The following is a 26,706-nucleotide window of genomic DNA, read 5'->3' as shown; positions in this document are numbered from 1 at the left end:
GAGATGGAGGATATTTGTCCCACAAAGGCAGGCCATGCATATCTTATAAAATTTGGGACAGGGGAGTATCAAAGACACTTAAATTGAGGATAAAGTAAATGAGGAAAAGGAGGGCCTGCACAGTAGAACAGTGTCCTTTGAACCATTCAGTTCTCTCTGTCTGAGCATAAAGCACACCCACTTGGTCACAGGCCACTTGGCCCTTCCTGGCGTGTACGGAAAGTAGGAAACCCCAGCTCATAAAAACAGCAGTAAAGGCTGAGCTACAGCCAACACAGTTCCTGTGGTTACAAAGCAGGCATATCAATAGTCTTTGGCTACCAATTTGGAAACATATGTCTCAGTATTAAGCCACAGTGTCTAAATGGTACTCAAGGTGAGCAGATCTACTTTAATTTTCGATTAAGTTGGGGAAGGTTAACATCCATCATGTTATATTTTGCTGCCTATGTGATGGGGAGATATCTCTTCAGTTCCTGTCCCTGAGACACAACAGTAATTGAGACGAAATGTTTCCAATGTGAATAGAATTCCCATATTGCAGAGTTGTCATAAGAAATGTTCCAGTTGGAGGATTTTCCTTTACCTCCTGCTCTGGTGACGACCTTTTGGACTTTCCCTCATTTTCTGGCAGATGATTGAAAGATCCTCCCCTCCATTGATAGATTGTGTTTCATTTATAAAAGCTGTAGGATTTTTTTTTATACATAAAGGATCTGTGCATAAAGGGCAGGCATAGTTGGTCACTCTTAATGAGTCCCTGTCAAAGATCTTTCAGTTCTTTTTAGCTCGGAGCAGAAGCTTATGGCAAGGGCAGAAAGGGGGAAATCGATGGAGGATTTCGCTAACAGAGGATACAGCAGTATAAAGAACACATCTTACTGACTGTAAGTTATGTCCGTTGTGTAAATACTTTTTTTTTTTTTATTACTCTTTTAAATGTAAATGATGATACATCATGGAGAAATAGAGGAAATACCTAGCAAAGATTCATAATGCAGACCCTTCAAATTCATGAGAAGCTTTGTGAGATTTTCATGTAGTGCATTGCAGTGAGCTTGGATTGAACTTTCCCTCTTTATAGTTGCAGTATTTGTTGACTGGTATTTTCAGTTTATTAATTAATTTCATTTAAATGCTCTTGAACTGGGCTACATAGCAAATGTAATTTGAATGTGAAATAACACATTCTTTCACTTCATTAGAAAACTAGTAAGCTGTAATATATTGCATTTATGTTTTTAGGTATACAATAGATATAAAGTGTATCTAAATCGAAATGTTTTTTTTTTAATTTTGAGTAGATTAGAATCAGAATTTCATTGCTGTCTGTATCCTCACTAGGTAGATTGATTCTCTTTATTCCTAGTCCCTGTTATCACCTAGACTAAAAGTGAGAGAAAATTGAAACTGTTCTCACTATTACAAGATTGGAGGAGCAGTTTTCTATTTGTTGCCAAAAAGAGAATTTCCTTAACTTTAGAGAGATTTTCTCTCAATTCCTGTTGTGTCTACGGAACAAGAAGCAAAGGGAAATCTTGCAATTTGTTTAAAGATAGTAATAGTAAAAAAATATTGTGACATGGTTTTAAGCCTGCTTTACTCAAAGTAAAAAAAAAAGTTTTACATTTAGATACTGTATACTTTAAGGGTGAGGTCAGATGGCTGGGTTTCTCAGTAGGGTTTTTTTTTTTTTGTCTCTGTAATATATCGTATGAAAATGCAAAGCTAAGGAGGAAACCTATACACAAGTCTCTTTCAACTGAGCAAAACTTTCAGGAAACTCTAACCTGTAGGCGGTCTGTTACACAACTTAGGCCTGAAAACTAAGCGTTTTAACAGTTTTTTGGTCTACAGAATCCTTTGATTGTAAAAAATGATATAGGCCCTGTTAAAACTCAACAATGGATGTGAAAATTATATTACTGTTTGTGCCGTATTTTGACTAGAAATTTTCAGCAATGTACATACACTAGATATATCACTAAATGCAAGTAAATTTTGTGTTTTAACAAAGGTGTATGATAGGCAAGCACAGCTGGTAGTGTCTGCGCCTACAACAACTACCAGATTAGGCTTTACATTTTAATGTGGTGTTAGTAAAAATAATAGAACCAATATGGCTGCAGAAAAGAGGTGAGCAAAAATAGCTTCACTTTATTGGCAGTGGTGGCTTTAACCACTTCAGCCTCAGAAGGATTTGCCCCCTTAATGACTAGGTAATTTTTTGCGATACGGCAGTGCATTGCTTTAACTGACAATTGCGCAGTCGTGCAATGCTGTACCCAAACAAAATTTAATTCCTTTTTTTCCCACAAATAGAGCTTTATTTTGGTTGTATTTGATCACCTCTGCAGTTTTTATTTTTTGCGCTATAAACAAAGACCGACAATTTTGGAAAAAAACAAAACCTTTTTTTAACTTTTTGCTATAATACACATATCTAAAAAATATATATAAAAAAACACATTTATTCATCAATTTAGGCCGATATATATTCTTATACATATTATTGGTAAAAAAACAATCACAATAGGTGTAGATTGATTGGTTTGCGCAAAAGTTATCGCATCTACAAACTATGGGATAAATTTAGCGTTTTTATTTATTGTTTTTACTAGTAATGGCAGCGAGCTGCAATTTTTAGCAAGACTGCCACATTGCGGCGGACAAATCTGGCACTTTTTGTGGACCAGTGACCTTATTACATTGATCAGTGCTATAAAAATACACTGATCAATGTAAAAATGACACTTGCAGGGAAAGGGTTAACACTAGGGGGCGATCAAGGGGTTAAATGTGTTCCCTGGGTGTGTTTTAACTGTAGGGGGCATGGGCTCACTGGGACATGACAGAGATCACTGTCCCAGATCACTGGGAATAGAATATCTGACATGTCCCCTGTCAAAACGGGGATCCGCTTGTGTACACTGGCAGATCCCCATTTTGCCTCTGTACTAGGCGACCACGAGTCATGGAGTCTGGCTGACCCATGGGCACGCTCCTGTAGCATGAAGCAGGAGCAAGAGCGCACCGCCGGTGGCGCGTGCCCGCCTGCGCAAGCCTGCGCACAGGTACACCGATTTGCGCAACGCTGCCAGTCTACCACAGTATATCTGCTTGAGCTGGTTGGCAAGTGGTTAAAGATCATTGTAAAGTTCACTTAAAGTTATTTTACTGGTGGGGCGATATACTATAACCACTTTTAGGCAGGGCAATTTCCAAGATGATTTGGCAAGAGCTGTTCTAATCAAAGAAATTGTAAAAAAAAATGGTGACATCTACAATATTTTGTCCAGCTAAAGCACCATTCACGAAGATCCTTATCCATTATTAAATATTATTATCGTATTGCAGAATAGCCAAAGCACTGTTGTTTAAAGTGCATGTAAAGTTAATGGAATGCCCCAGACAATTTAATGGAAGCTGAATGGACTGTAATATCTGCCATAGAGATGCAGAACATTTAAACAGAATAACGATTAGGTTTGTAAAATAAAACCACTAATAAATTGCTGAGTATTAGGAATTGTATTCTTAACTAAGAATTAAAAAAGCTTATGCTTTATTGATCTCTTAAACTGAACTAGTATGCAATTTTACATTCTGCTTTGTTTACAGAACAAGAAGTATTATAAATAGATATTTTTGCACATCGTGATGGGAAGGAAGTTCATTTACTGCTGTTCAGTGCAGTCAATATATTTGAAGGCCCTTTTACTTATGCCCTTGAATCCACTGCTTTACAAAACTCATAAGCCTTTTGTCCAGTTTAAACAGACACATCAGCACTGTTATATCGTGTTGATAAGTAAATTACTTATTTTTTGCACCTCTGTTTTATTGCAAATGATGGCCTTTCAGCTCCTAAAGCTGTTGTCCATACATGTTAGAGTTGACCCTTTCAGGAAATGAAAAACTGGAACACTCTTTGACATATATTTGGCTTAAAAGCTGAGGCCATCGTTTTCTTTGTTTTCAGATCCAAATACATTAAAAAAAAAAACCTTTTACAGGAACCTTTCCCAGCGAATCCCTCTAGTGCGGGCGCTTGATATTTTGATTTTTAGGTCAAATAAGCAGTATAAATTAAAGATTTCCACTACAGTAGTGTCCTTGAAAATACAATTTACAACTCACCTCTTAACATTTCAAACTATATCAGGGCCTGTTAAGATTTATTATAAAGCTTATATAATTCATAGATACTTCTATCCTAGCATCCTCAACACACAGTAGTTTTTTTTACAAACAGTAAAATCAGAATATTTACCCTATTACCCTATGTGTTTATCAATCTTGTACTTATTCACTTGCATACCTAATTCTTTAGTATAGCTTAATTGAATTCTAACTTTTTTGACTAAATATACATTTATTACTCATGTCTGTTCATACTTTGCACTGTGCTAATGGTGGCGACTGGTGGCGGCAAACAACGCACACCTCACCCACACCCCCCCGGTGGGTCGAATGGTCAGGTCATATGCATCCCCCCTGTCGGATACCAGCTCGCACTTACCCCATCTATGGAGCAGGAAATGGGTAGCGGCTTCCCCTGCATCTCATCCTCAGCATCACGCCGGCCATGCATCTCCTCATTCCTCTTCCCAGGGCAATAGGATCACTTCTCCTTTCTGCCAATCAGGAAACTGGTCTCAGACCCGCTTCCAGATTGTCCAGGAGCAGAATCAGTGTGACAATAGCAAATATTCATTTGCTATTGTCATACAACTAGGTGGGCTCGGGGGGTAATACTCTGCGCCCCGAGCCCTTCCTTTTTTAAAGCCTATTAGAGCCTCTGGCTCGAGTCACGTCCTTCAAAAAATCGCCAAAAAACATTGGAATCCATGTGCCTGCATCTAGATTAAGGGGGCCGGATGCAGGGATAGGGGACAGTGCTCCTGTGCCCTGCAATACGGGCCACCACTGTGTGCTATTCTGCTCTGGAGAGCTGGTCCACTACTCTTGGATAAAACGCAACACTCTGGGTCTCTAGCTGTCCAACACCCCTATTTACAATACCCCAATCAACAATGCTGCTCAGAGAGCAGTGACATAATTGTTTTGTGGGTACATGTACTTTGGTGAAGAGAACTGGAATGTATACTACTGTGCATAAGTTTTAGAAAGGTGTGAAAAAATGCTGTAAATTAAGAATGCCTTCATAAATAGAAGCGTTAATAGTTTATTTTTATTAATTGGAAATTCAAAGAACAAAAGAGAACTCTAAATCAAATCAATATTTGATGTGACCACCCTTTGCCTTCAAAACAGCATCAGTTCTTCTAGGTACACTTGCACACAGTTTTAGAAGGAACTCATCAGGTAGGTTGTTCCAAACATCTTGGAGAACTAACCACAGATCTTCTGTGGATGTAGGCTGTCTCAAATCCTTCGATCTTTTCATGTAATCCCAGACAGACTCGATACTGTTGAAATCAGGGGTATGTGGGGGCCAAACTATCACTTATAGGACTCTTTGATCTTTTAGTTCTTAATGACATTGGCTGTACGTTTTTGGGGTCATTGTCAGAATATATTTGGGGTCAATTACATGCCTCCCTGATGGAATGGCATGATGGATAAGTGTATGTCTGCATTCCTCAGCATTAGGGGCAACACTGATCCTGCTGATAGCAGTGCTGGACATCCTCCGATGTCGAACGGAAGCAAGCCTGATGTGTCTTTCATCAGATGCAATAAGTTTCCTTGGCCAACCACTGCGTCTATGGTCCTCAGCATTGCCTGTTTCTTTGTGCTTATTCGAAAGAACTTGACCAGCACATCTTGAAACCCCAGTCTGCTTTGATATCTTTGTCTAACATTGCTAATGCAGTATAACTGCCTTGTGTCTTGTTGTGCTCAGTCTTCCCATGGTCTATGACCTGTGCGATGAAACTGTTTTCCACAGCCTCATCTTAGTAACAGAGTTTGGCTGTTCCTTACCCAGTTGTAAGCATTCTACAGTATACAGCTGTTTCTATTTTAGGTAATTACTGTGTTTCAAGCTACATATGTAATTGATGATCATTAGCAGCTGCTTGGTATAATTGGTTAATCATACACCTGACTAATTTAATCCTACAAAATCCCTGACTTTGTGCAAATGTAAGAAGCGATGCTGGTTAGAAGCCAAAGGGTAGTCACATCAAATCTTAATTTGATTTAGATTTTTCTCCTTTTTGTTCATTTCTGCATTTTTTAAATTGATAAAAAATATATAAAATAAAAAATATAATTTTTGAAAGCATTCTTACTTTACAACATTTCTTCACACTTGCTCAAAACTTTTGCACAGTACCATATATGGACCCCCCCCCCCCCCCCAAATAAATAAATAAATAAATAAATGCTCTTCTCCCTATACAAAGGAAGGCAAAGGTAAAAGCAGCTTGATGTATTTTACACAGAGGTGCACTCTTAAGGGACTAAATCTAAAGGCACTTCAAAGCACACAGTATTTGCACACCTACATCTGACTTACCTTTGGGAAACATATATGGCCTGTTAGGCTTATGATCAGGATAGTATTTATGCCACCCTTGCCACGCCCAAAGATGATACCTCTTTGTCAGGGCTGTACCTGGGGGCTGTTTTTGGCTGCCCCCTTCCCCTATGTCAGAAATGACTGCGTATGTGCGTCAAATGTTCCCAGTACCACCTTGCTCCTTCCTCCTACAGTTCTTTTGCCGAATTCAGCCACAAATGGTAATAGTAAGAGGTTATAGAAGAGATAAATAAGGTTAATCATAACATTAAAAAAAAGGTTATCAAAATTTGTATATAATATTAGGTTTGCTGGTCCATGTAACCGTGCTGCCTGGACACACTAGTGTCTTAGTAATAAATCCACCCTGGCTTATGCCATTTTCCATGGATTTAGCTGGAAATAGTTGGTAGTCAAATTTCAGGTTCTGGAATTTTTTTTTTAACTTTCCCTCCTCGGTCCTGGAATTTGCATGTGGTTGGACATTTATCAAAAGCCTTGACTTAAGTCAGTATATCTAAATTGATCTTTTTATTTGACCTGTATTTGACACCAAAAATTTCTGTAACATACGGCTGTCTTGCAAGTAAATTCAATTTTAGGTTGTTTCTTTCATCTGGGAAAAGTAAAATGGACAACTGTGAAGTCCATGTTCATTGTTATGTCGTTTGTAATTTATGTCTAATTCTTTGGCTGTTTAGTCTTTGAGCTTTGTCTCTGTTAGTGGCACTACATTGGGAGAAATATGCAATATATGTTTCTTGGACATTACAGAGTTTTTTTAAGTCACTTTCCAGAAGAGAAGCTACAATGCAGAAATACTTTGACATAATGGATTTATAGAATTCCAACACAAAGAATGTTCTGAATGGTTTGTTTCCATATGGGTCAAGCTTAAAATTTCATCAATGATTACTAGCATTCTTACAAATGGGTATTTCTGTTTTATAATGATAATTCACCATGCTGCTTAGTTCCTAATACAATTTAAGCCAGCCATAGACAGTTTTTATTAAGATTCAATGAAGATTCTTTAAATACTCATTCCATATACACTTCCATACTGAAGTACATTCAGTGAGCACAGTGAGCACAGAAAACATAATAGCATTCTATATACAATAATGATTACTAATGACAAATAAAACAGGAGATATTGGTTAAACTTATCTTTTAACTTGCGAATAATTATTTTTGAAAAAAAATGTATCATGTACCGCCTTGTTTTCTAGAGAGGTGACAAGACAAACTCTGCTGCCAGGGAGACACAAAAGCATTACACTTAGCCCTTGTACATACGGTCAGACATTCCAACAACAAAATCCGTCGGATTTTGTCCAACGGATTTTGTCCGAAACTGGTGTTGCATATACACAGTGGACAAAGTTGTCGGAAAATCCGATTGTTCGGAACATGATGACGTAATTTCTTTACGACAGGACTACGTTCAGGCTAGTAGCCAATAGCTTTGGTCTCGTAATTTGATCTGAGCATGCGTGGCACTTTGTCCGATCGGAATTCTCTACAAGCGATCGGACAAAGTCCGATTTGGATCATGTTGTCGGAAAATTTTATAGCCCAGCTCTAAAACTTTGTCGGTCAGATATTCCGATGGTAACAGTCCAATGGAGCCCACACATGGTCAGATTATCTGACAACACGGTCCAATCGGACATTTTCCGTCGGAATATCCGACCGTGTGTACAAGGGCTTACAAGGATGGTGTCTTATCTTTTCTCCCTGACATTTTATCCTTTCTTCCTTGCCAGCAGCCCGCGAACTTTAGACATACAATCAAGGCTGGAAATGTAGATTTTTTTTTAAGGTGTTTATTTCAATAAATTTTTCCCATAACAACACAAAAAAGACACAATGAACAAAGGCACCATTAAAGGAGACAGAGATGGTAAATACAACATATATATATATATATATAGAATAAAGGGGTAAACCTAAATATTTACCCCATCCACAAGCCCGCACTATCCCAATAAAAAAGCGCACAATCCCCTGAATAACCAACAATAGAGAGTTGAAATTTGAAATAGCTAGCCCAGACAGTGTTTACAAACCATGAAATAAAAACAAAAGGCTTTATTGGGGATGACAGAGATATTTCAGGTAAGTTGTGAGGACAAGACTTCACCCCAAAATGACTTGGAGACATCTAACCATGGTTTTCTATTTTAGCAAATTTTTTAGAGCACACCCTACTCTTATATATTAATTTAAACTTGTGTAGATCCCCATCCACAACACAGTAGAAATTTTGAGCTGTGGGTGGAGTAGCGTTGTTTCAATGTAACAAGATCACTTTACATGCATAAAATAATAACATACACAACAGAATACAAGCATGAGTCCTAGGTACAAAATCATTCAGAATACCTAAAAGTCCACCTTCCGGGGTCCAAGGTATTAGAAGATTAATGGTATGTTCAATTTTTTTTTTTTTTATAAATCCTGCCAAAAGAGTGTTAGTCCCGGACAGTTCCAAAACATATGGAGCAGATCCGCCCCAGTGTGTCCACATCGAGAACAAATAGCAGCAGATCCAAATCCCATACAAGCCAGTTTGGCTGGGGTATGGTGTAAATGATGAATAAACTTAAATTGAATAAATTGATCTGCAGTGCTAATCACATCCTGAAAAAAACATCAGTGGCTTCCTCCCAACCCAAAATGTACATATTTTAATTACAGAAAGTGATCTATATATATTTCAGACCAGGGAGAGGGGGAGCATTTCCAATAAGGAAAATACTGAGCAATGCTGGAGGCAATTTACAACATACACTAATTTTGGTAGCATAAATAGTCATGTGAAATGTATGTTATTTTGTTAAAGAACATTAATTGTTGAACTGTTATGGGTGAAGTTCTACTTTAAAGAGGAAATGCAGTCTGCTCACATAATTTGTAATACCAACATCTTTGCCATTCTGAAGCTTCCCTCCAACCACTTTGCATATTATTTTATATCTATTCTGATTCTGTACTTGCCAAATATGCTGCAGAAAGCTCCCTCCACTAAGTCTGGCTGCATCCATTTTAACTGTGGGCATCTGAAGCTGCTGCCTGTTCACTTCCTGGATTTTCACATATACACACACAGGCACACCTCTAGCTCTGCTACCCTACAGCTTTTATTGGTCCTCTTATGGCTCATTCCCCCTCTCTTCCTGGCAAACTCTCACGAGAATGAGGGAGAGAGCTGTGCAGGATGTCATAAGCCTAGGTAAATGACCAGACAAAAAACAGGAAGTGGGCTGTATAAGGTATTTACTATCCATAGTTAAAACAACAAAGGCAGATGATTTAATAGATGGAAAGTTGAAAAAAATTATTGAAGGTCCACTGTAAGTTTTGAAGTGTCACATAAAGCTAACTCAAATTTTTTTCCTGAGCTTCTTTTCTTATCATTTTGATAAAGGACATTCTTGAAAAAAATAAATGTTTTAATCATTCCACAAATAATCCTCTCTGTAGCTATATAAAAAAAACTTTTCTTGCATATTTTAAAGGTATACATCATTACTAAAGCATTGCTAAATTTCATTCACAAGATGCTGCCATCTTATTCCTCACCGCTGCTGTATTCTTCCTCGCTGCCGCCTACCCGCTAAAAACAAAAAAAAACGCTTTTGTCCTGAGGCTGTCTTCCTCTGTTGTGACGTCCCCGCTGTCTGACATCTCTTATATAGCCATGGGGCGTGGCCATCCGATGTCACCCGGAGAGACTACCCCTTGTCTTGTGACATCACATGAGGCAGGCTCTCAGGGTGATGTGATCAGATGACCATGCCCCATGGCTATAGAAGAAATGTCAGACAGTGGGGGACATCACAACAGAGGAAGCCTCAGGACAAGAACAGCCTTCTTTCTTTTTAGCGGGTAACCCGATGGTGAGGAAAAAGACAGCAGGAAAAGATGGCTTGGGGAAAAGATAGCTCGGGGAGAAGACAACTCGGAGCTATTTTTTAATAAGGGACTTGTCAAAAACTGGCTTTTTTTTGATGAATGGGTATGATGTACCCGATATCCATTCACATGGGGGGGGGGATCTGGGGGGTCACCTTGTTAAAGGGGGCTTCCAGATTCTGATAAGCCCCCCGCCCACAGCCCCTGAAAACCACCAGCCAGGGTTGTCGGGAAGAGGCCCTTGTCCCCATCAACATGGGGGCAAGGTGCATGCACCCATCCCCCATGTTGAGGGCATGCGGCCTGGTATGGTTCAGGGGGTGGGGCGCTCACTCATCCTCTCCTGTTTCTAACCTACTGGGCGGCATGCTTGGATAAGGGTCTGGTATGGTCTTTGGGGGGGGGGAACCCCATGCCATTTGTTTCATGAATTTTTTTTCGCCGGCAATTTTTTTTTTACATTCAGCTGTCAGCGGGGAAGCCCGCTGACAGCTGATGATTTATCGGTTGTTAAGGACATGCCAGCCAGCTTCTCAGCCCGCTCCTTAGCAACCAGCTATATACAGTGAATGTAAAAATCACAGACAAATCCCAAATTGCAGTACTTACGTTTTGGATGCGGGTCCATTGAAGTCTATTACATGCGAAATGCTGAGGGGAAAAAAAGTCCCCGGACCCTTTCCAAAAACATGGACACACAAAAATGCATTGATGTGAACGTATTCCATAGGAACCCAAGTTAAAAAAAAAATTCCCTGCATTTCTGCAAAATGCAAAAAATACTTTAGTATGAATCGAGCCTTAGTGAGCAATGGTAGTGCTTCTCAAATCATTTTTCCCCCCCAAGTATAGTCCTAACACATTTAATACAAAATATAAATCTGTTAACGTATCCGTAAACTTTGTGAGTGGGAAAGCCACACAATTACATGAAAGAACACAGAAAATCTATTCACATGAAGATCTGGTTAATACGCTGTTAAAAGAAATTACCCATAATGCCTTGTATGTATGTAGCCTTTTAAAATGTCTCCACTTCTCGCATCCTTTCATAACAGTCAGCTTTATAAATTTGTCCAAAAGCCCGTGTCACGGTGAGATATTTTAATGCACTGCCCAAATTGAATGATGTGCCCCCCCCCCCCCCTTCTACATATCCTGCAAGTAGTTGATCTTATTTTTTCCATGGTATAGTGCTTACTTTAGACTTACAATACCCACTCCCTCCATTCCTATCCCCAATCTATGTCTGGGGCCAGCTGTGTATAATTATAACTATATATGATATTATTAAATAATTAAAAAAATATATATTTGAGTTGGCCCACTCTTTGCAGCTATAACAGCTTAAAATCTTCTGGGAAGCCTCTCCACAAGGTTTAGGAGTGTGTCTATGGGAATGTTTGACCATTCTCCCAGAAGCACATTTGTGAGGTCAGGCACTTAAGTGGACGAGAAGGCCTGGCTTTCATCCCAAAGGTGTTCTATTGGTTGAGGTCAGGACTGTCAAGTTCCTCCACCCCAAACTCTCTCAAAGTAAGGTCCATAAAGACATGGATGAGTGAGTTTGGGGTGGAAGAAGTACATTAAAATGGAGATTTGACCTATATATTTAATAATTTTGCAAATACTGTCAATACATGGTGAGTAGCGGAAACACTGTGTACAAAATGGAAAGAAGTGATCTTTCAAATAGTTTTGAGTCCTTGCCTTAAGTGGTTTATTTTTCTTGTATTTATTTACCGTATTTATCGGCGTATAACACGTGCTGGCGTATAACACGCACCCCAAGTTTAGGAGGGAAGTTTAAGGAAAAAACTTACATTTAAATGCCCATCAATGCAGCCTTATCAGTGTCCATCTGCAGCCTTGTCAGTGTCATTTGCAGCCTTGTCCATCATTGCACCCTTGTCAGTGTCATATGCAGCTTTGTCATGCAGCCTGTCTATCATTGCAGCCTTGTCTATCATTGCAGCATTGTCCATCATTGCAGCCTTGTCATGCAGCCTTGTCCATCGTTTTCCCCTTGTCAGTGTCATTTTCAGCCTTGTCAGTTTTATTTTCTGGTTTTATTGTTAAAAATGGCGCCGACGAGATGTCCTGTGTATCTCGGCGGCGCTCGGTAGTTCTGAACTGCCTTCGGCTGTTCTTGTCGGCCTTCGGCCCTTCTCGGCGGCTTTTCTCCGCCTTCGCCCCTTCTCGTTGGCTTTCGGCCGCCTTCGACCCTTCTCATCAGCTTTCGAAGGGTTTCGGCCGTACTTGGTGGTTTTCGGCCGCCGAGAAGGGCCGAAGGTGACCGAAAGCCGCCGAGAAGGGCCAAAGAAGGCCGAAAGCCGCAGAGAAGGGCCGAAGGCAGCTGAAAGCCACCCAAAGGCTCCAAAATAGTGGAGGATCAGCGTATAACACGCACCCATGATTTTCCCCTGATTTTAAGGGGAAAAAAGTGCGTGTTGTACGCCGATAAATACGGTATATAAATACCAGTCAAATTCAAATTAGGGTTGTGGAACACATTTAAGTTAGGTACCTATAAACAATTTTGAATTTTTATTGCTCTGTTGTATATGATACATTGGATATGTGGCCTGCTATTTCAGTGATAGTCCATCTACCTGGTCCTCTTGCCATGCCTATGTCTATTCCCTATACTGATGGAATCAGTTTTGCAAAATACTGCAATTGATTCTTCTGACATTCTCTACTTTAATGCAACAAATTAGATATCTGAATGTAAACCATAACTGATTCATTACTAATAATGACAAATATACCCCCCTAAATTCTGGTATGAGAAAGATGGATATCTTACGGAAAAAAGTTTGTAGGCAGAGGACACACCTATGAAACTCCTAGATATCCCAAAATAAAATAATCCATACATTTTATTAGCAAACTCATAATTAAAAATCACTTATATTTTTCTTATTTTTAGGATACTAGTTGGCGCTCCAAAAGCAGAATCGAAATTTAGCTCATCCATAAAGACTCCAGGAACTATCTTTAAATGCAGAATTCACAACAATCCAAACAAGAAATGCACAGAACTCGATATGGGAAGAGGTAAGCAGTAAATTAATTACAAAAGACATTTTTTTTGGGTACTAAATGTATAACTTAAATGAGATGTAGGTATCAGGTGCTGACACACATCTATTATAATTATTTATGAGTTCCCTTGGAGCTCAGAAACCCCAGTTATGTTGTGCATATCCACTCCTAATATTGAACTTACCAGACATCCCAACCTGCAAAAACTAATTTCAGGGAGGTGGCAAATGCATTTCAGGGAGGTAATGCTTCGCACAGCCCCAACCCAACCCACTCACACCCCAGTGCCAATAAAATTCAGCCTTACCTGTGCCAGTGAAATGCAGCCTGATCAGTGCTAATTAAATGCAGCTATACCAGTGCCCATGAAATACAGCCTTACCAGTGCCCATGAACTACATCCTTACCAGTGCCCATACAATACAGCCTTACCAGTACCCAGGAAATACAGCCTGATCACACAGAGCGCTGAAATGGATTTGACTATCCCAGTGGCAACTGTAACAAATTCCTGCCTACTGTGATACATGTCATACTGATTCAATGTATCATTGGATCAGTGTTCCGTCTATCTAGGAGGTGGGACTTTATTACAGTCCTCCACCTTGCACAGACAGGGATGTCATCACATCTGCCCAGGGCTTTTTTTCTCAGAGAATAAGTGCAGCAACTAAACCATGCCCACATCACACTACCACCTAATTGTGGGAGGGAGGGTCTTAATGGGGCATTATTAAATACAAGTAGTGCATTCTGCACAGGTTGCAGAGTTCAGGAGTACACTGCATACAGAGTGAAGAGCTCAGTTGTGCACTGTGTACAGAGTTCAGGGTTCACAAGTGCACTGTGTACAGAGTTCAGGGTTCACAAGTGCCCTGTGTACAGAGTTCAGGGTTCACAAGTGCCCTGTGTACAGAGTGCAGGGTTCACAAGTGCCCTGTGTACAGAGTGCAGGGTTCACAAGTGCCCTGTGTACAGCATGCAGGGTGAACAAGCGCCCCGTGTACAGCGTGCAGGGTTCACAAGCGCCCCGTGTACAGCGTGCAGGGTTCACAAGCACCCTGTGTACAGCGTGCAGGGTTCACAAGCGCCCTGTGTACAGCGTGCAGGGTTCACAAGCGCCCTGTGTACAGCGTGCAGGGTTCACAAGCGCCCTGTGTACAGCGTGCAGGGTTCACAAGCGCCCTGTGTACAGCGTGCAGGTTCACAAGTGCCCTGAGTACAGCGTGCAGGGTTCACAAGTGCCCTGAGTACAGCGCGCAGGGTTCACAAGTGCCCTGTGTACAGCGTGCAGGGTTCACAAGTGCCCTGTGTACAGAGTGCAGGGTTCACAAGTGCACTGCGTATAGAGTACAGGGTTCAGCAGGGGATATTAGGGATCAGTGTGGAGAGAGGGGACATTAGTGCTAAGTGGTGTGTGTGTGTGTGGGGGGGGGGTGACATTCTGTGTATGCATGCAGTGTACACTATGTGAGTGCAGAGTGACCTGTGTGACTGTTCTGTGCATGGTGAGTGTCATATACCACGGTGCACTTGGTTTACCTGGAGTACTCTGTCAGATTGGGAAGATTTCAAGCCAATAGGAAGCAAGGGGGGTGTGTGCACTTTTTATGGGCAGACAGGCGACACTCAGATTGCAGAGGATGACTAGTGGCAGTAGAACGCAGGGTAGGGCTGGCTGAAATAGAAGATTAAAAAGGGGATGTTTGCTTATAGGAGACAGGAGTAGGTGTTCTCGCGCAGAACGGTAACTGCACTGAGGGATAAACAGAGCAGGGAGGGTTTGTGCCACTGGGAGAGGAGTGCTGTCACTTGTAAACAAAGACGCTGGGCTTTTCTGTTTATAAGTGACAGCAGTGAGCAGAGGAGCGAGGGATAAGCGCTGGAGGTGACGGAACTCCGTTTCACCGAGTTCCGGCTGAATAAAACCCTGCATCCGCCTGTCACTCAGCCATAGACAGAAAATGGAGAAGCCTGAGCGGCTGCTGAGGCCGTGCTGCATTCGGCTGCTTGGGCTGCCTCTCTTCTGTCTTTGGCTGAGTGACAGGCCCAGCCGGGAGATCGCTCTGCACTTGCGGGTGCCTGTGAGCCCCCAGCCAAATGCGGAAGACTTGGGATGTCTGGCTTACACCCACTAATGAGCCTCACAATTGCTCAACAAACTTGTGTCAGAATGTATGAGGCATTGGAAAGGGCATGACTAAAAAGATACTGTCATCACTTCCCTCTCTTGCAGAGATAGATTCCTAAACATCCAACACTTCCAGTTGTTTCAAATGCCTGTGCTTCTCAGCACCCTACTGATACCTTCCTCTCCCAAGCTGCTTAATTACGTAAGTCCCCCTCCAGCTTTAAAGGGACATACTAGTGACAAATCTCAAGTACATTTGGTGAATATGAACCTTTAGCTCTTAATATTAAGACGTGTGTGTGAAAAATCTAGAAGTGATTTAACTGGTGCTTAATGTGTCCTTGAAAGCCAGGGGAGATGGTGAGATGTATAGTGGTGGAAACAAAGGTAAGGGTCTGTGTAAAGGCAGACAATGAAAAATCACTTAAGTCACAGTAAAATCTACATGTACAGACATATTCATTACAGATGCAGGTTCTACTTCCTGCTTTGCAGCATCATACAATGGATGTGGTTCACAGTTTTTTTTTTTCACAATGCAAATTTTTATTCAGCCAACTCTCTGAAAATGGTGCATTCCTTATGCGGCTGATACCTCATATCCACTGTTGTTATTGAAGTATAACTAAAGACAAAACTTTTTTTGTAGTTATTAATTGGGGGTATGTTTTTATGACTGTCTGTGACCCTGTTAAGTGAAAAGTGAAAGTAAATCTAAAATGTTTGGTTGTCCACAGAATATTAATTATGGGGAAACCTTCCAAAGGGGAAGCTAGTTCTGGTGACCCTCCCTGGTGACAGCCAGGGGTTTCTTCACTTTGACGGATTTCTTTTCACTTACTATTTTGACTATGAAACAGGAATGGAAGGGAAACCTCCCCAATAGGACACAGAAGGCAAAAATAAAGCTGACATGGGCTATAACCCTACCTTACTCTATACAAACAAAAAATAGCTTCGCCTTTATTTCCACTTTAAAGTGAAGGAGTAATTGCATTGGGCTTCTTATGGTTCATGCTAGTGGATAACTTTGAAATAATTTCACGTAACCCCTGAAATAATACCACAAAATGTACTCTCATTGAAAATACACAGCGCTTTTCCACCAAAACCTCTCCATGGTAAAGCTGGATTCCGTGCTGGTGTAAAGTATAACTATCCAGCTTGATTCTCCCTTTACCTGCACTGCATTGGTTAAATGCATGTTTCTTTGAGGACGATAAATACGTTAAAATACCTTATTTCTCACCCCCTGGCAGCTTGTCACCACTATTTAATGCTCCCATGTAGTGGGCCTGTGACAGAAGGTTCAGCTAAAGATTATCCTTCATGGGGGGAGCGCAGAGCAGAGGAAGCATGCGGTGGCGGGGAATAGAGCAAGTACTTTTTCCAATCACTCATAGACAAAATGAGCATTTAACCCATACAGTGAATGGGGCCCCCACTGAATGGCTAGAATTAAAGCTGTTCCGAGTTTGACATTAAAATAAATCCTTCCCTTTGTACACACATGTGTCACATTCATCTGTCAGCCATATCGTGGAGAAGATTACAGTAGGTCCACAGTTTTGCTATCCACCTATCATTTTGAGAGATGTCTGCTAATGTGTCACCAGCCTACAAATCTACAAGCTGAGGAATTCAATCTTCACCCATCAAAGTGTATCTGCATTCTATTTATTCAAACCCCTGATGGTTTGGAACTACAGTTCGTGCCCCTGTACCTTCCCTACTGAGTTTCACAGGAAGCAATACATGTAGAGAAATATTTTCACAGCACAGAATGAGTGGTTATGGTCCTAATCAGAAGCCCTAGAAGAAACCCTTGTTCAATATGCCTTAGTGGAATCATGGGAAATGTATATCAAACTCAGATCAGGTAAACTAACTGGAATTTCAGAGTGCTTAATTGTAATGTCCTTGATTAAACTTGTACCTGGAGTTACTTGTACCTAGAGTTTATCTTTAGTAGTAATAATCTTACAGAAAATCAACCTGTTAGCTTCAATAAAGCAGTACGATTGTGGTGCGTAGGTTGTATAACACAGCAATAAATAAGAAATTACATGTATAGTTCCTAACAATTCTATGTTGCTTGCTGATATGTGCATCGTCATTCATTGAAGCCTGCATTCTTCTAGACACATTTAATATTTTAAAAGTAATAAAAGTTATATGTGTAAAGAGTCTTGTTTCCCAATTTATTACCTACTCTCGACCCAAGTACTGTTGGGTTGAGAGTAGGTAATAAATTGGGAAACGAGACTCTTTACACATATAACTTTTATTACTTTTAAAATACTAATACTAATATACATTCCAGCATATTGTATTTCACGAAAATAAAAAGTGATAAAACTTTAAACTCTTTAAACAAGAACACATTGTTTATGGTTTTAGTCCATTATCTAGATGCTTTGCAAGATAACAACTCAAGTCTTTTGAACCAAATGAAAATATACAGATCTCTCTGCTCATGATGTGCCATACCTAAATATCAATGTATTTAAAAGTGGAAGGCTTTTGAACTTCTTTCTAAATGTATATCATGGGCATGAAGGTCACCTTTGAAAAGTGTTAGTATTTAGTCCATCTGTACCATGCTGTATCATCCAAGTGTTCGTTTATTTCTCTCACCCCCTCCTCCTTGCAGAAAACAGTCGGGGGACTCCATGTGGAAAGACATGTAAAGAGGACAGGGATGATGAGTGGATGGGGGTTAGTCTGGCAAGGCAGCCCAAGCCTGATGGCAGTGTTTTGGTAAGATCATACTTGCTTTCCATTAGTTTAATGTGTTTATACTTCATGTCATCATTAAAGGAAACTTATCATTAGCAAGTGTCTCATGCTTATCCTATCTGGTATTTGCCTACTTTAATAACTGGTTCTTGATCTGTAAGAACTGTTTATGATTGGAAATAATTTTCTATAAGCATATAGCAAATAAATTAAATTCTCTGTTAAAAGCAAGCTTTCTAGTGATCTAGTAGGCCTTCCATGGCATTCTGCATATAGCTACTAAATCATTTACAATTGAGATTGCATAGCATGATTTTCTTGGAAGATCTCTACCCCATAATTCCATCTCTACAGACCTCTGTATATTGTGTAAAACATTTTTTTTTTGTTGGAGCTACTTGTTTTGTTATGCTATTATGCATTGCGGTGTATTTGATGATTAAAGTGAAGAACATAAAGCAAAAAGGATGACTTCAAGACTAAAGCTGAAGGGGAAAAAATTTAACTATCCCCACATCAACACAAGCAAATTTGATGCAGGGATCTTCCCCACTATTAAATTCTGACATTAAGGGTCCCCCCCCCCCATCAGAATTCACAGATCACACTTCAGCTACTGGCTGCAAGCACTGATCAAATGCTGTTTTTTCAGCATGACCACCGATTGAATGATGGTTTTACAGCATGACTGTTGAATAGACAGCAGTACACAAGGAGGGCAATTTGGCCGGTTCCTGCTTAACCTGGATAATTTTTCGTCTGTGTAAACACTGCTCAAGATCCCACTCTCCGTTCTTTTTTCAATGAGACTGCCTTAATTACCAGAGCCCCCTTTATCAGGGCTACAAAGTGATAATACATCTAGAATAACAAGTCTAGACGTGTATTTCTTCTCAGTAGTCTCAAGCTATGACACAGGAATCTGTTGAAATATATACATTATAATACTTGATTACCATATTCCAGCTGGTTACTGTAAAAATCACAGTGTTAATTTAGAATTTGTCTAGCCCTAATGAAGGGAACCTCTTGGAACATGTCCTGTAGGCACCTCTACTTTGGTCCTACAAAAATGTGGTGCAATTGACAGCTTAGACTGTTACAAAGGGAATTTCTTCAATGGGTACACAGAACAAAAGTACAAATTTTACGAAGGTTCTATCCCTTCCCCACTGGGTCCAATACCAAAATAATATTGTTGACTATGGGGCTTTAATTACAGCATTGGTTGTAAAATAATACAGTTTAAGACCTTCAACTTTCCTACTGCGGTCTACAGGAAGCATTGCATTAGTAACATTTTCACAGCACAGAATGCTTGGCTACAGACTTGCTCAGATGGCGTATGAAATCATTGTGCCATTTTGTAGCTAAGATGATTATGAGAAAATGTTCTATGATAGAGGTTCTATCCCTTCCCCATTGTACCCAAAGCTAAAATAAAATCTTTGGCTGAAGGAATTTAATTAAATCATCTGTTGTAAATCAATCAAACAGACCTTTCTGTTCTGCATGTTACATAGCTTGCTTGCATATCTACTGCAAATAGATTTCTGCTGTTGATTGTAAAAATAAATGTACTTCCTATTGGTATTTCTTAAAATATCAATTACTTCAACAACATCACTTCAGTCTAATTATCATTCAGAACAGAAAAGCATCCATTTGTTATAATTATATCAATGGAAATATGTGAATAAATATACAGTGCAAACTGAATCACTGTAAGCCCTTGTACACACGGTCGGAGATTCCGACAACCAAATCCGTCGGATTTTGTCCGAAACTGTTGCATACACACGGTCGGACAAAGTTGTCGGAAAATCCGACGTGATGAGGTTATTTCGTTACGACGGGACTACGTTCACGCTAGTAGCCAATAGCTTTGGTGTAGGAATTTGATCTGAGCATGCGTGGCACTTTGTCTGATCGGAATTCTCTACACATGATCGGAGTATGTCCGATGGGAGTATTTTGTCGGAAAATTTTACCAACAAGTTGGAAAACTTGGTCCGTCGGATACTCAGATGGAAACAGTCCGGTGTAGACCACACACAGTCAGAATATCCGACAAAACGGTCCGATCGGACACATTCCGTCGGAATCTCCGACCGTGTGTACAAGAGCTAAAAGACGGTGAACTGTCAATATAAACACACAATTAATCGCCACTTAATGTGCACAAATATACCATGGCAATCCACTGTGTGCTTATATTCACAGTTCACTGACTTTTAAAGTGGTATAAATATTCATCCTTTGTTCACATATTTTTATTTATCTATTAATGCACTGTCAGCAGCGCATCACATTTATAGTGTAAAAATTAGCATTGTCTTTTTGTCCCACTAGGTTTCAGTTTTGTGGCCTTTTCATTATATATGATGTTGTATTGATTATCATTAGGTGTGACACATCTACAATGCACAGTCTAAATCGTAAAACAATCGATATATGAAACATTTTAAGCTTTGTTTATCAACAGTGTTGTTTTTAGAAACAAAGTGAATGTTGCCTTGAAAGAGAAGTATGACCAAAGCTCTTTTGCACACACTTCCTCTGTAGGTCACAGGAATAGACTTAGTTCTGCACTCCTGTGACCAGATTCAACCGACAGCGGGCTAAAGTTCGCTGTCTACTGACATCACAGAACCGGTCCAGGCTCTGCAGGAATCCTGACAATAATGTCTGTATCCAGATGCTTAACCGGCAGCCGATTCAGCCTCTCAGTGTACCGCTGAGAGCCTGAGTCATCCGCTCCTGCCCTCTCCACAGTTTGGCTGACAGTCATCACTCTGTGCTTGGAGCGGACCAGTGAACTGAGCAGTCAGAGATCTTTGATTGCTCAGTTCTCGGTGTAAAGGCATCAGGGGACATACATAGATGAGTATTTTTTTTTTTCAAATCCCACACTTCTCTTTTAACTTAAAAGTGTATGGCAAAGGCTCTTTTGGTCATACTTCTCATGTGGTTTACAGGAGTCCACTTACTAGTGCCCTCCTGTGACCCAGAATCAGTTGACAGTGGGCTAAAGCACAAATCCGTCACAGAGCCAATACAGTGTGCAGCTAAGAGCCAAGTCAGCTGCTCCAACCCCCTCTCCTGCCCAGCGCACTAGTTAGCGCTGGAGGGGTAGAGCAAAGAGCTGTGACAGACTGTCTGGTCAGGGCAGACCCAAGAGATGTGCAATCAGCGGTCATGTGATCACTCACTTCTCGGCTTAGAGCCGGCAGGGAACAGCTGCAGCTTTGGACCGGTGCTGCAGCAGGTAGGTTAGTATGTCTGTTTATTTTTATTTTTTTATATTTCTATACTTCTCCTTTTAAAGTGGATCTTTTAGTAACCTTACAATATACAGCAACAGTATACTTGAAAAAAACAAAACAAAAAAACAAAATTTCTGTCTTTAAAAACTGTTCTTGAGCTCCAGCCAAGTGTCAATGACTTGGCATGCCAGGCAATAGTAAGCATTTGCCTAGCCTCATCTTCTTTATTGATCATATTGTAATATGGTAACTTCGTAGCAAGTCACAAGGTGAGCGCGGTCAGGAAGGGGCTGATCTGTGATAGAGATGTGAGAGAGAAGCCAGAAAGTGCATACACAACAGGATTTATATTTGTGCCATTTCTGAGCCAACATCTCAGTTCAGGCAGTTGAGCTTGGAAGGCACTTACAAAAATATTGCTCTGTCCTTATGAAGAAAAAAAGTAGAGGAAGACAATGTCAGGGGGGTATTGTACTTTTGTGGGAAGCAATGCATATCTATAAGTGTTATGCCGCATACACACGATCGGATTTTCCAACGGGAAATGTTGGATGTGCGTTTGTTGACTGAAAGTCCAACATTGTGTATGCTCCATTGAACATTTGTTGTCGGACTTTCCACCAACAAATGTTGGCTAGCAGGTTCTCAAATTTTCCACCAACAAAACGCTGTTGTCGTACTTTCCAATCGTGTGTACACAAGTCCGTCACACACAAGTTCACGCATGCTCAAAATAAAGCAAAAGGACCCCAAAGGGTGGCGCACTGGCTATTGAACTTCCTTTTTATCGGCTTGTCGTATGTCTTGTATGTCACCACGTTCCCACGTTCGTAATTGTTGGCCAACATTTGTGTGACTGTGTGTATGCAAGACAAGTTGGAGCCAACAACCTTCGAACAAAATTCCATGGTTTTGTTGTCGGAAAGTCCTATCGTGTGTATGTGGCATAACACTTATATAATACTTGGTATGCACATCCTAAACATCTCATGCAATTTTTAGCTGCATGGCACTGGTGCCATTGTGGTTCTTAATAATTGAATGATCTTGAAGACATGCGTTTGATTGATGTTCCAAAAGGTCAGGGCACCACATTAAAACTGTGCCTTAGGCTGGGCAGTTCTATCTCTTTAGTTACCCAATTTCACATGACAAAAATAATCATATCCTTATTTTGCATCTCCTTGAGGAATGAGCTGGGAATAATGAGAATTGTCCCATAAATGCTTTGATTGTAGCATGGTATATGTTACTAAACAGCATATAACAATGATAGGTCACAATACAGAATGAGGACTCTGAGGCTGAAGCTGAATTGGCTGTGTCAGCCTTTTGACCTATGCCATGATAATTAGATGGAAAAGAAAAAGAAAAGCAGATGGGTTTTAGGCTTCTTGACCTTTGCCAAGCTCTGCGTTAAACCACATTTCACAAGTCTGTGACTGAAGCTCCTCTCTAGCAGATAATTTTTCTTGCTGAGTTTGGGCATAAATATCTTACAGATTTTTTCTGTTGATATGGATATTCTAATGTGCCCCTTGTCTGGAGTTAATCTTCATGAGGAAAAATATAGAACACTTGAAATGCATTCAGAATATCTAAGAACATTATGACGCTTGCCATCCATGTTGCTGAAGATTATGCCTGCCCTCAGCTGTTATTTAATGTCTAAAGGGTGGGCATCCCCAGATATCATGTGTCTTGAAGGTTTCAGCCGTGTGGCATCAACATCTTTTGTATACCACCTACTTGCCTTTAGAAACAATAAAATTGTTAGCATGTACTTAATTTAAAATAATGCCACAATGTGCTTAGATATACTTATATATTAGATAGTACTTATATAGTAGATATACTTTTCCAATTTAAATTAGTTTTCCTTGCCCTTTACATAATTATTGATTTTGGCCTACAGTTGGATTGTTGTATATGGCTTTTAGAATAATTATATTATATTCTGCCTATATTGCCACAAGTAGTTCTGCTTCACCCACAAAGCTATTTCACAATCACAGTTAAAAGCAATTCAATTGATCTTGGTGCTAAAAAAAAATTGAGCCTGGCTGTAGTTGTTTTAAAGGGAATGTATAGTGGTATATAAAAAATACTGCATATTAATATTTTGTATTTTATTTTCCAGGAAGCAGATTGAGCTATAGGCTTCTTTTACATGTTTACCTGTCTACTCTTAGCTGCTGAGTAAAAAAAAAAAATGAAATTTACACACAGAGCTGAATCAGAACGCAAAAATGCTTCTAATTTGCTTTGCTCTTGGAAAACACATAATGATCTGTGATTTCTGCATCATGAGTGCAGTCTGTACTAAATGTGTTCGGCAAAACCAAAATGTTATACTAATAGTAAAAAACAAAAAAAAGGATGTATTTGGTACAAATTTCTGTTTGTTTCCTCTACTCACCATGTATGGAGCACCTACAGTAATTGCAACGCTGTTACATTGATAGGTCAGATCTCCCCTTTAATAAGCCTTTCACCTAATTTCTGTGTATTCAGTTAGAGCAGTGGTTTCCAACCTCCGGCCAGGGGACCAGATGTTGCCCTAAGCTTGCTTTTATACAGCCCTTGGGGTACTATTTTATCCACTGATACCAACAATGGGGCATAATTCCCCCCACTGACACCAGTGAATGGGCACAATTTCTCCCATTGACACAGGACAGTTTCTCCCAATGACACCAACAATGGGGCCCAATAACACCAACGATGGGGCACAGTTACTTCCACTGACACCAAAGTTGGGTCATTGGTTTTTTTCCCACTGACGTCGGGACCTTTTCTTCTCCCAATGGCCAAAGTCAGGCCCCCTCTAAAGTCTGAAGGACCGTAAACTGCCTCTTGGTTTGGAGAGTTTGGAGATCCTTGAGTTAGGGCATTTACATGTGTTGCCCATAAATAGTAGCAGCACTAGGGTCAGTTTGAATCCCAACTCTGGTTTCCTTCAACACTGCAAAGACATCTTGGTAGGATAATTGGTTCCTGTCTAAATTGGCCTTAATATGTATATGATTGTGAGTTAGGGACCTTAGATGGTAAGCACCTTGAGGGCAGGGGCTGATGTGAATGTACAATATATGTGTGAAGCGCTGCATATATTGACAGTGCTATACAAGAACCTGTAATAAATAAAAACATCAGTTTAAAAGTATAACATTTATATAAAGTCGAACAGTTCTCTTTAAGTAAATCATTATTACTCATTTACTCTGAACCATATGTATTGTAAAACAATGGAAACATAATTATATTAACAATTGTGTTTCTCTTGAAATCAAATCACATATCTTTGTAAAGATGCTTTGACTTTATTCTGTTTAGGGCAACAGTTTTTATGTAAAATTTTTTGAAAAATCTAATTTTCCTGTTAGTAAACAAAATTCTCGGAAACCTACTCCATGTGTGAGAGGAAAAATCCCTGTTGATAGGTAGTTTGACACTCTCACATTCCTCTTCACTGCTAGATACTGTTCATTTATGTAAAATAAACAATGGTGTCAGCAGTAGGGGTCAACTGGTCCAGATGGGGTTGACCTTTTAAGTAATAGTGATCACGAAAAGAATGAAATGTCTTCCGTATGCTACCTATTCATGGATAACAAAAGTAATTTATTATCCTAGGATCTGCAGTAATTATATATATATATATATATACACACACACACACACACACACACACACACACACACACACACACACACAGTATGTATGCAATATACCAAATATACAGTATATATATCTGCTAGATATACAGTTACAGATTAAACTAAATGCTAAAAGGGAAAGCACAGTGTATTTCAGTAAGTTCATTAATAATCATTCAGTAAGTTTATAGGAATAAGTTCAGTTACTTATAGTAGCCCATTATGTGTCACTTGCTTGAAACCGAAACCCACAATGTCACTATTGTCCCCACGAGCAGGGAGCGTCCATCTTCTCCCCTCTTAATTCCAGGTCCGCAAACTCCGGCTCCGTGACTGGCTGGAGTCACGTGACGTCACTCCCGGCTTACCTGTAGGTACAAGTGATTGTACAGGGTGTACAACCACTTTAAGTTATTAAAATATATTCCTTAAAGAGGAACTTTACCCACCAGAGTTAATTTTTGCTTAACCCCCTTTACCCTATTCGGTGGGATTAGCTCAAATAGCATACTCGCCCACCCAGCTAATCCAGTGTTGTCCTGCTGTGATACACCAATGCCGCTCTGTACACTGGGTCCCATGTCTACCGTATCCTTTCTGATGGCTGTCTCAGGGGGTTCAATGATAGGGGGATCAAAAGTGCTTTAGGGAAATGGTTCTCAACTCCAGTCCTTGAGTACCCCCAACAGGTCATGTTTTCAGGCTCTCCATTATTTTGCACAGGTGATTTGATCAGTTTCACACCCTCAGTAATTAGCACAGCCATTTCATCTGAGGGAAATCCAGAAAACATGGCCTGTTGGGGGTACTCAAGGACTGGAGTTGAGAAACCTTGCTTTAGGGCAGTGAAGGTTTGCTTTAAGTTGAATCTCCACTGGAGCACTGTATAAGGAGCTTAAGCTCTGGACTTTGTGTTGTGAGCTGCTGGGAAAGGGGAGGTAGGCATAAGGCTGCTGCCCTACCACAAAAAAAATTAAAAATAAATACAGTCCAATACTTTACTTTATTTAAAATGACCCTGTCATGGCTGGTCCATATAAGATAAAAGGTATTTTGCTTGCATTTCCTGTGGCCTGTATTTCTACCTTACCTCTGTTCTAGTTCTGGGACCTGTGTAAGAGTCTTCATCAGTTGACACTTCTGGTAGTGTCGGTTACCTACCGTATGTCACCAGCTGTGCGTGATTCCTCTGCATGGTAATTAATGACAAAGAAACATGAATCTATATTTTATAACTCATTTCACCCTATGGTGTGAACACTGTTTCCTAGTGAGGTTCCCATATATCTAGAATGATAATATTCCCATACACTAGGGGTCAGCAACCTTTTCCATATTAGGTGTCATGTTCGCAAGCCTTAGATGACTGAAATACCAATTAACAACAGCACAGCATTGTAGTCTTAGTTTATGTCCTGTTTTGCACTCACAGTTGTTAATGCGCAAGTTAAA

The 26,706-nt window shown here is 40.1% G+C and overlaps 1 protein-coding gene across 1 annotated transcript in view; it reads left to right on the top strand.

Moving 5' to 3' along the window:
* The window catches only part of ITGA9 (integrin subunit alpha 9), a 569,728-nt gene that overhangs the window by 55,221 nt on the left and 487,801 nt on the right, over positions 1 to 26,706 (top strand). Inside the window, exons 2-3 of the mRNA XM_077491718.1 lie at positions 13,344 to 13,471; positions 18,244 to 18,350. Of these exons, the coding sequence (XP_077347844.1) occupies positions 13,344 to 13,471; positions 18,244 to 18,350 (235 nt within the window). The remainder of the gene's footprint in view (positions 1 to 13,343; positions 13,472 to 18,243; positions 18,351 to 26,706) is intronic.

The sequence above is a fragment of the Lithobates pipiens genome, unplaced genomic scaffold, assembly GCF_037356315.1.
Source record: "Lithobates pipiens isolate NorthernLeopardFrog02 unplaced genomic scaffold, aLitPip1_a1.2 Scaffold_19, whole genome shotgun sequence".
Classification (NCBI taxonomy): Eukaryota; Metazoa; Chordata; class Amphibia; order Anura; family Ranidae; genus Lithobates; species Lithobates pipiens.
This window is presented reverse-complemented; position numbering and strand designations above follow the sequence as displayed.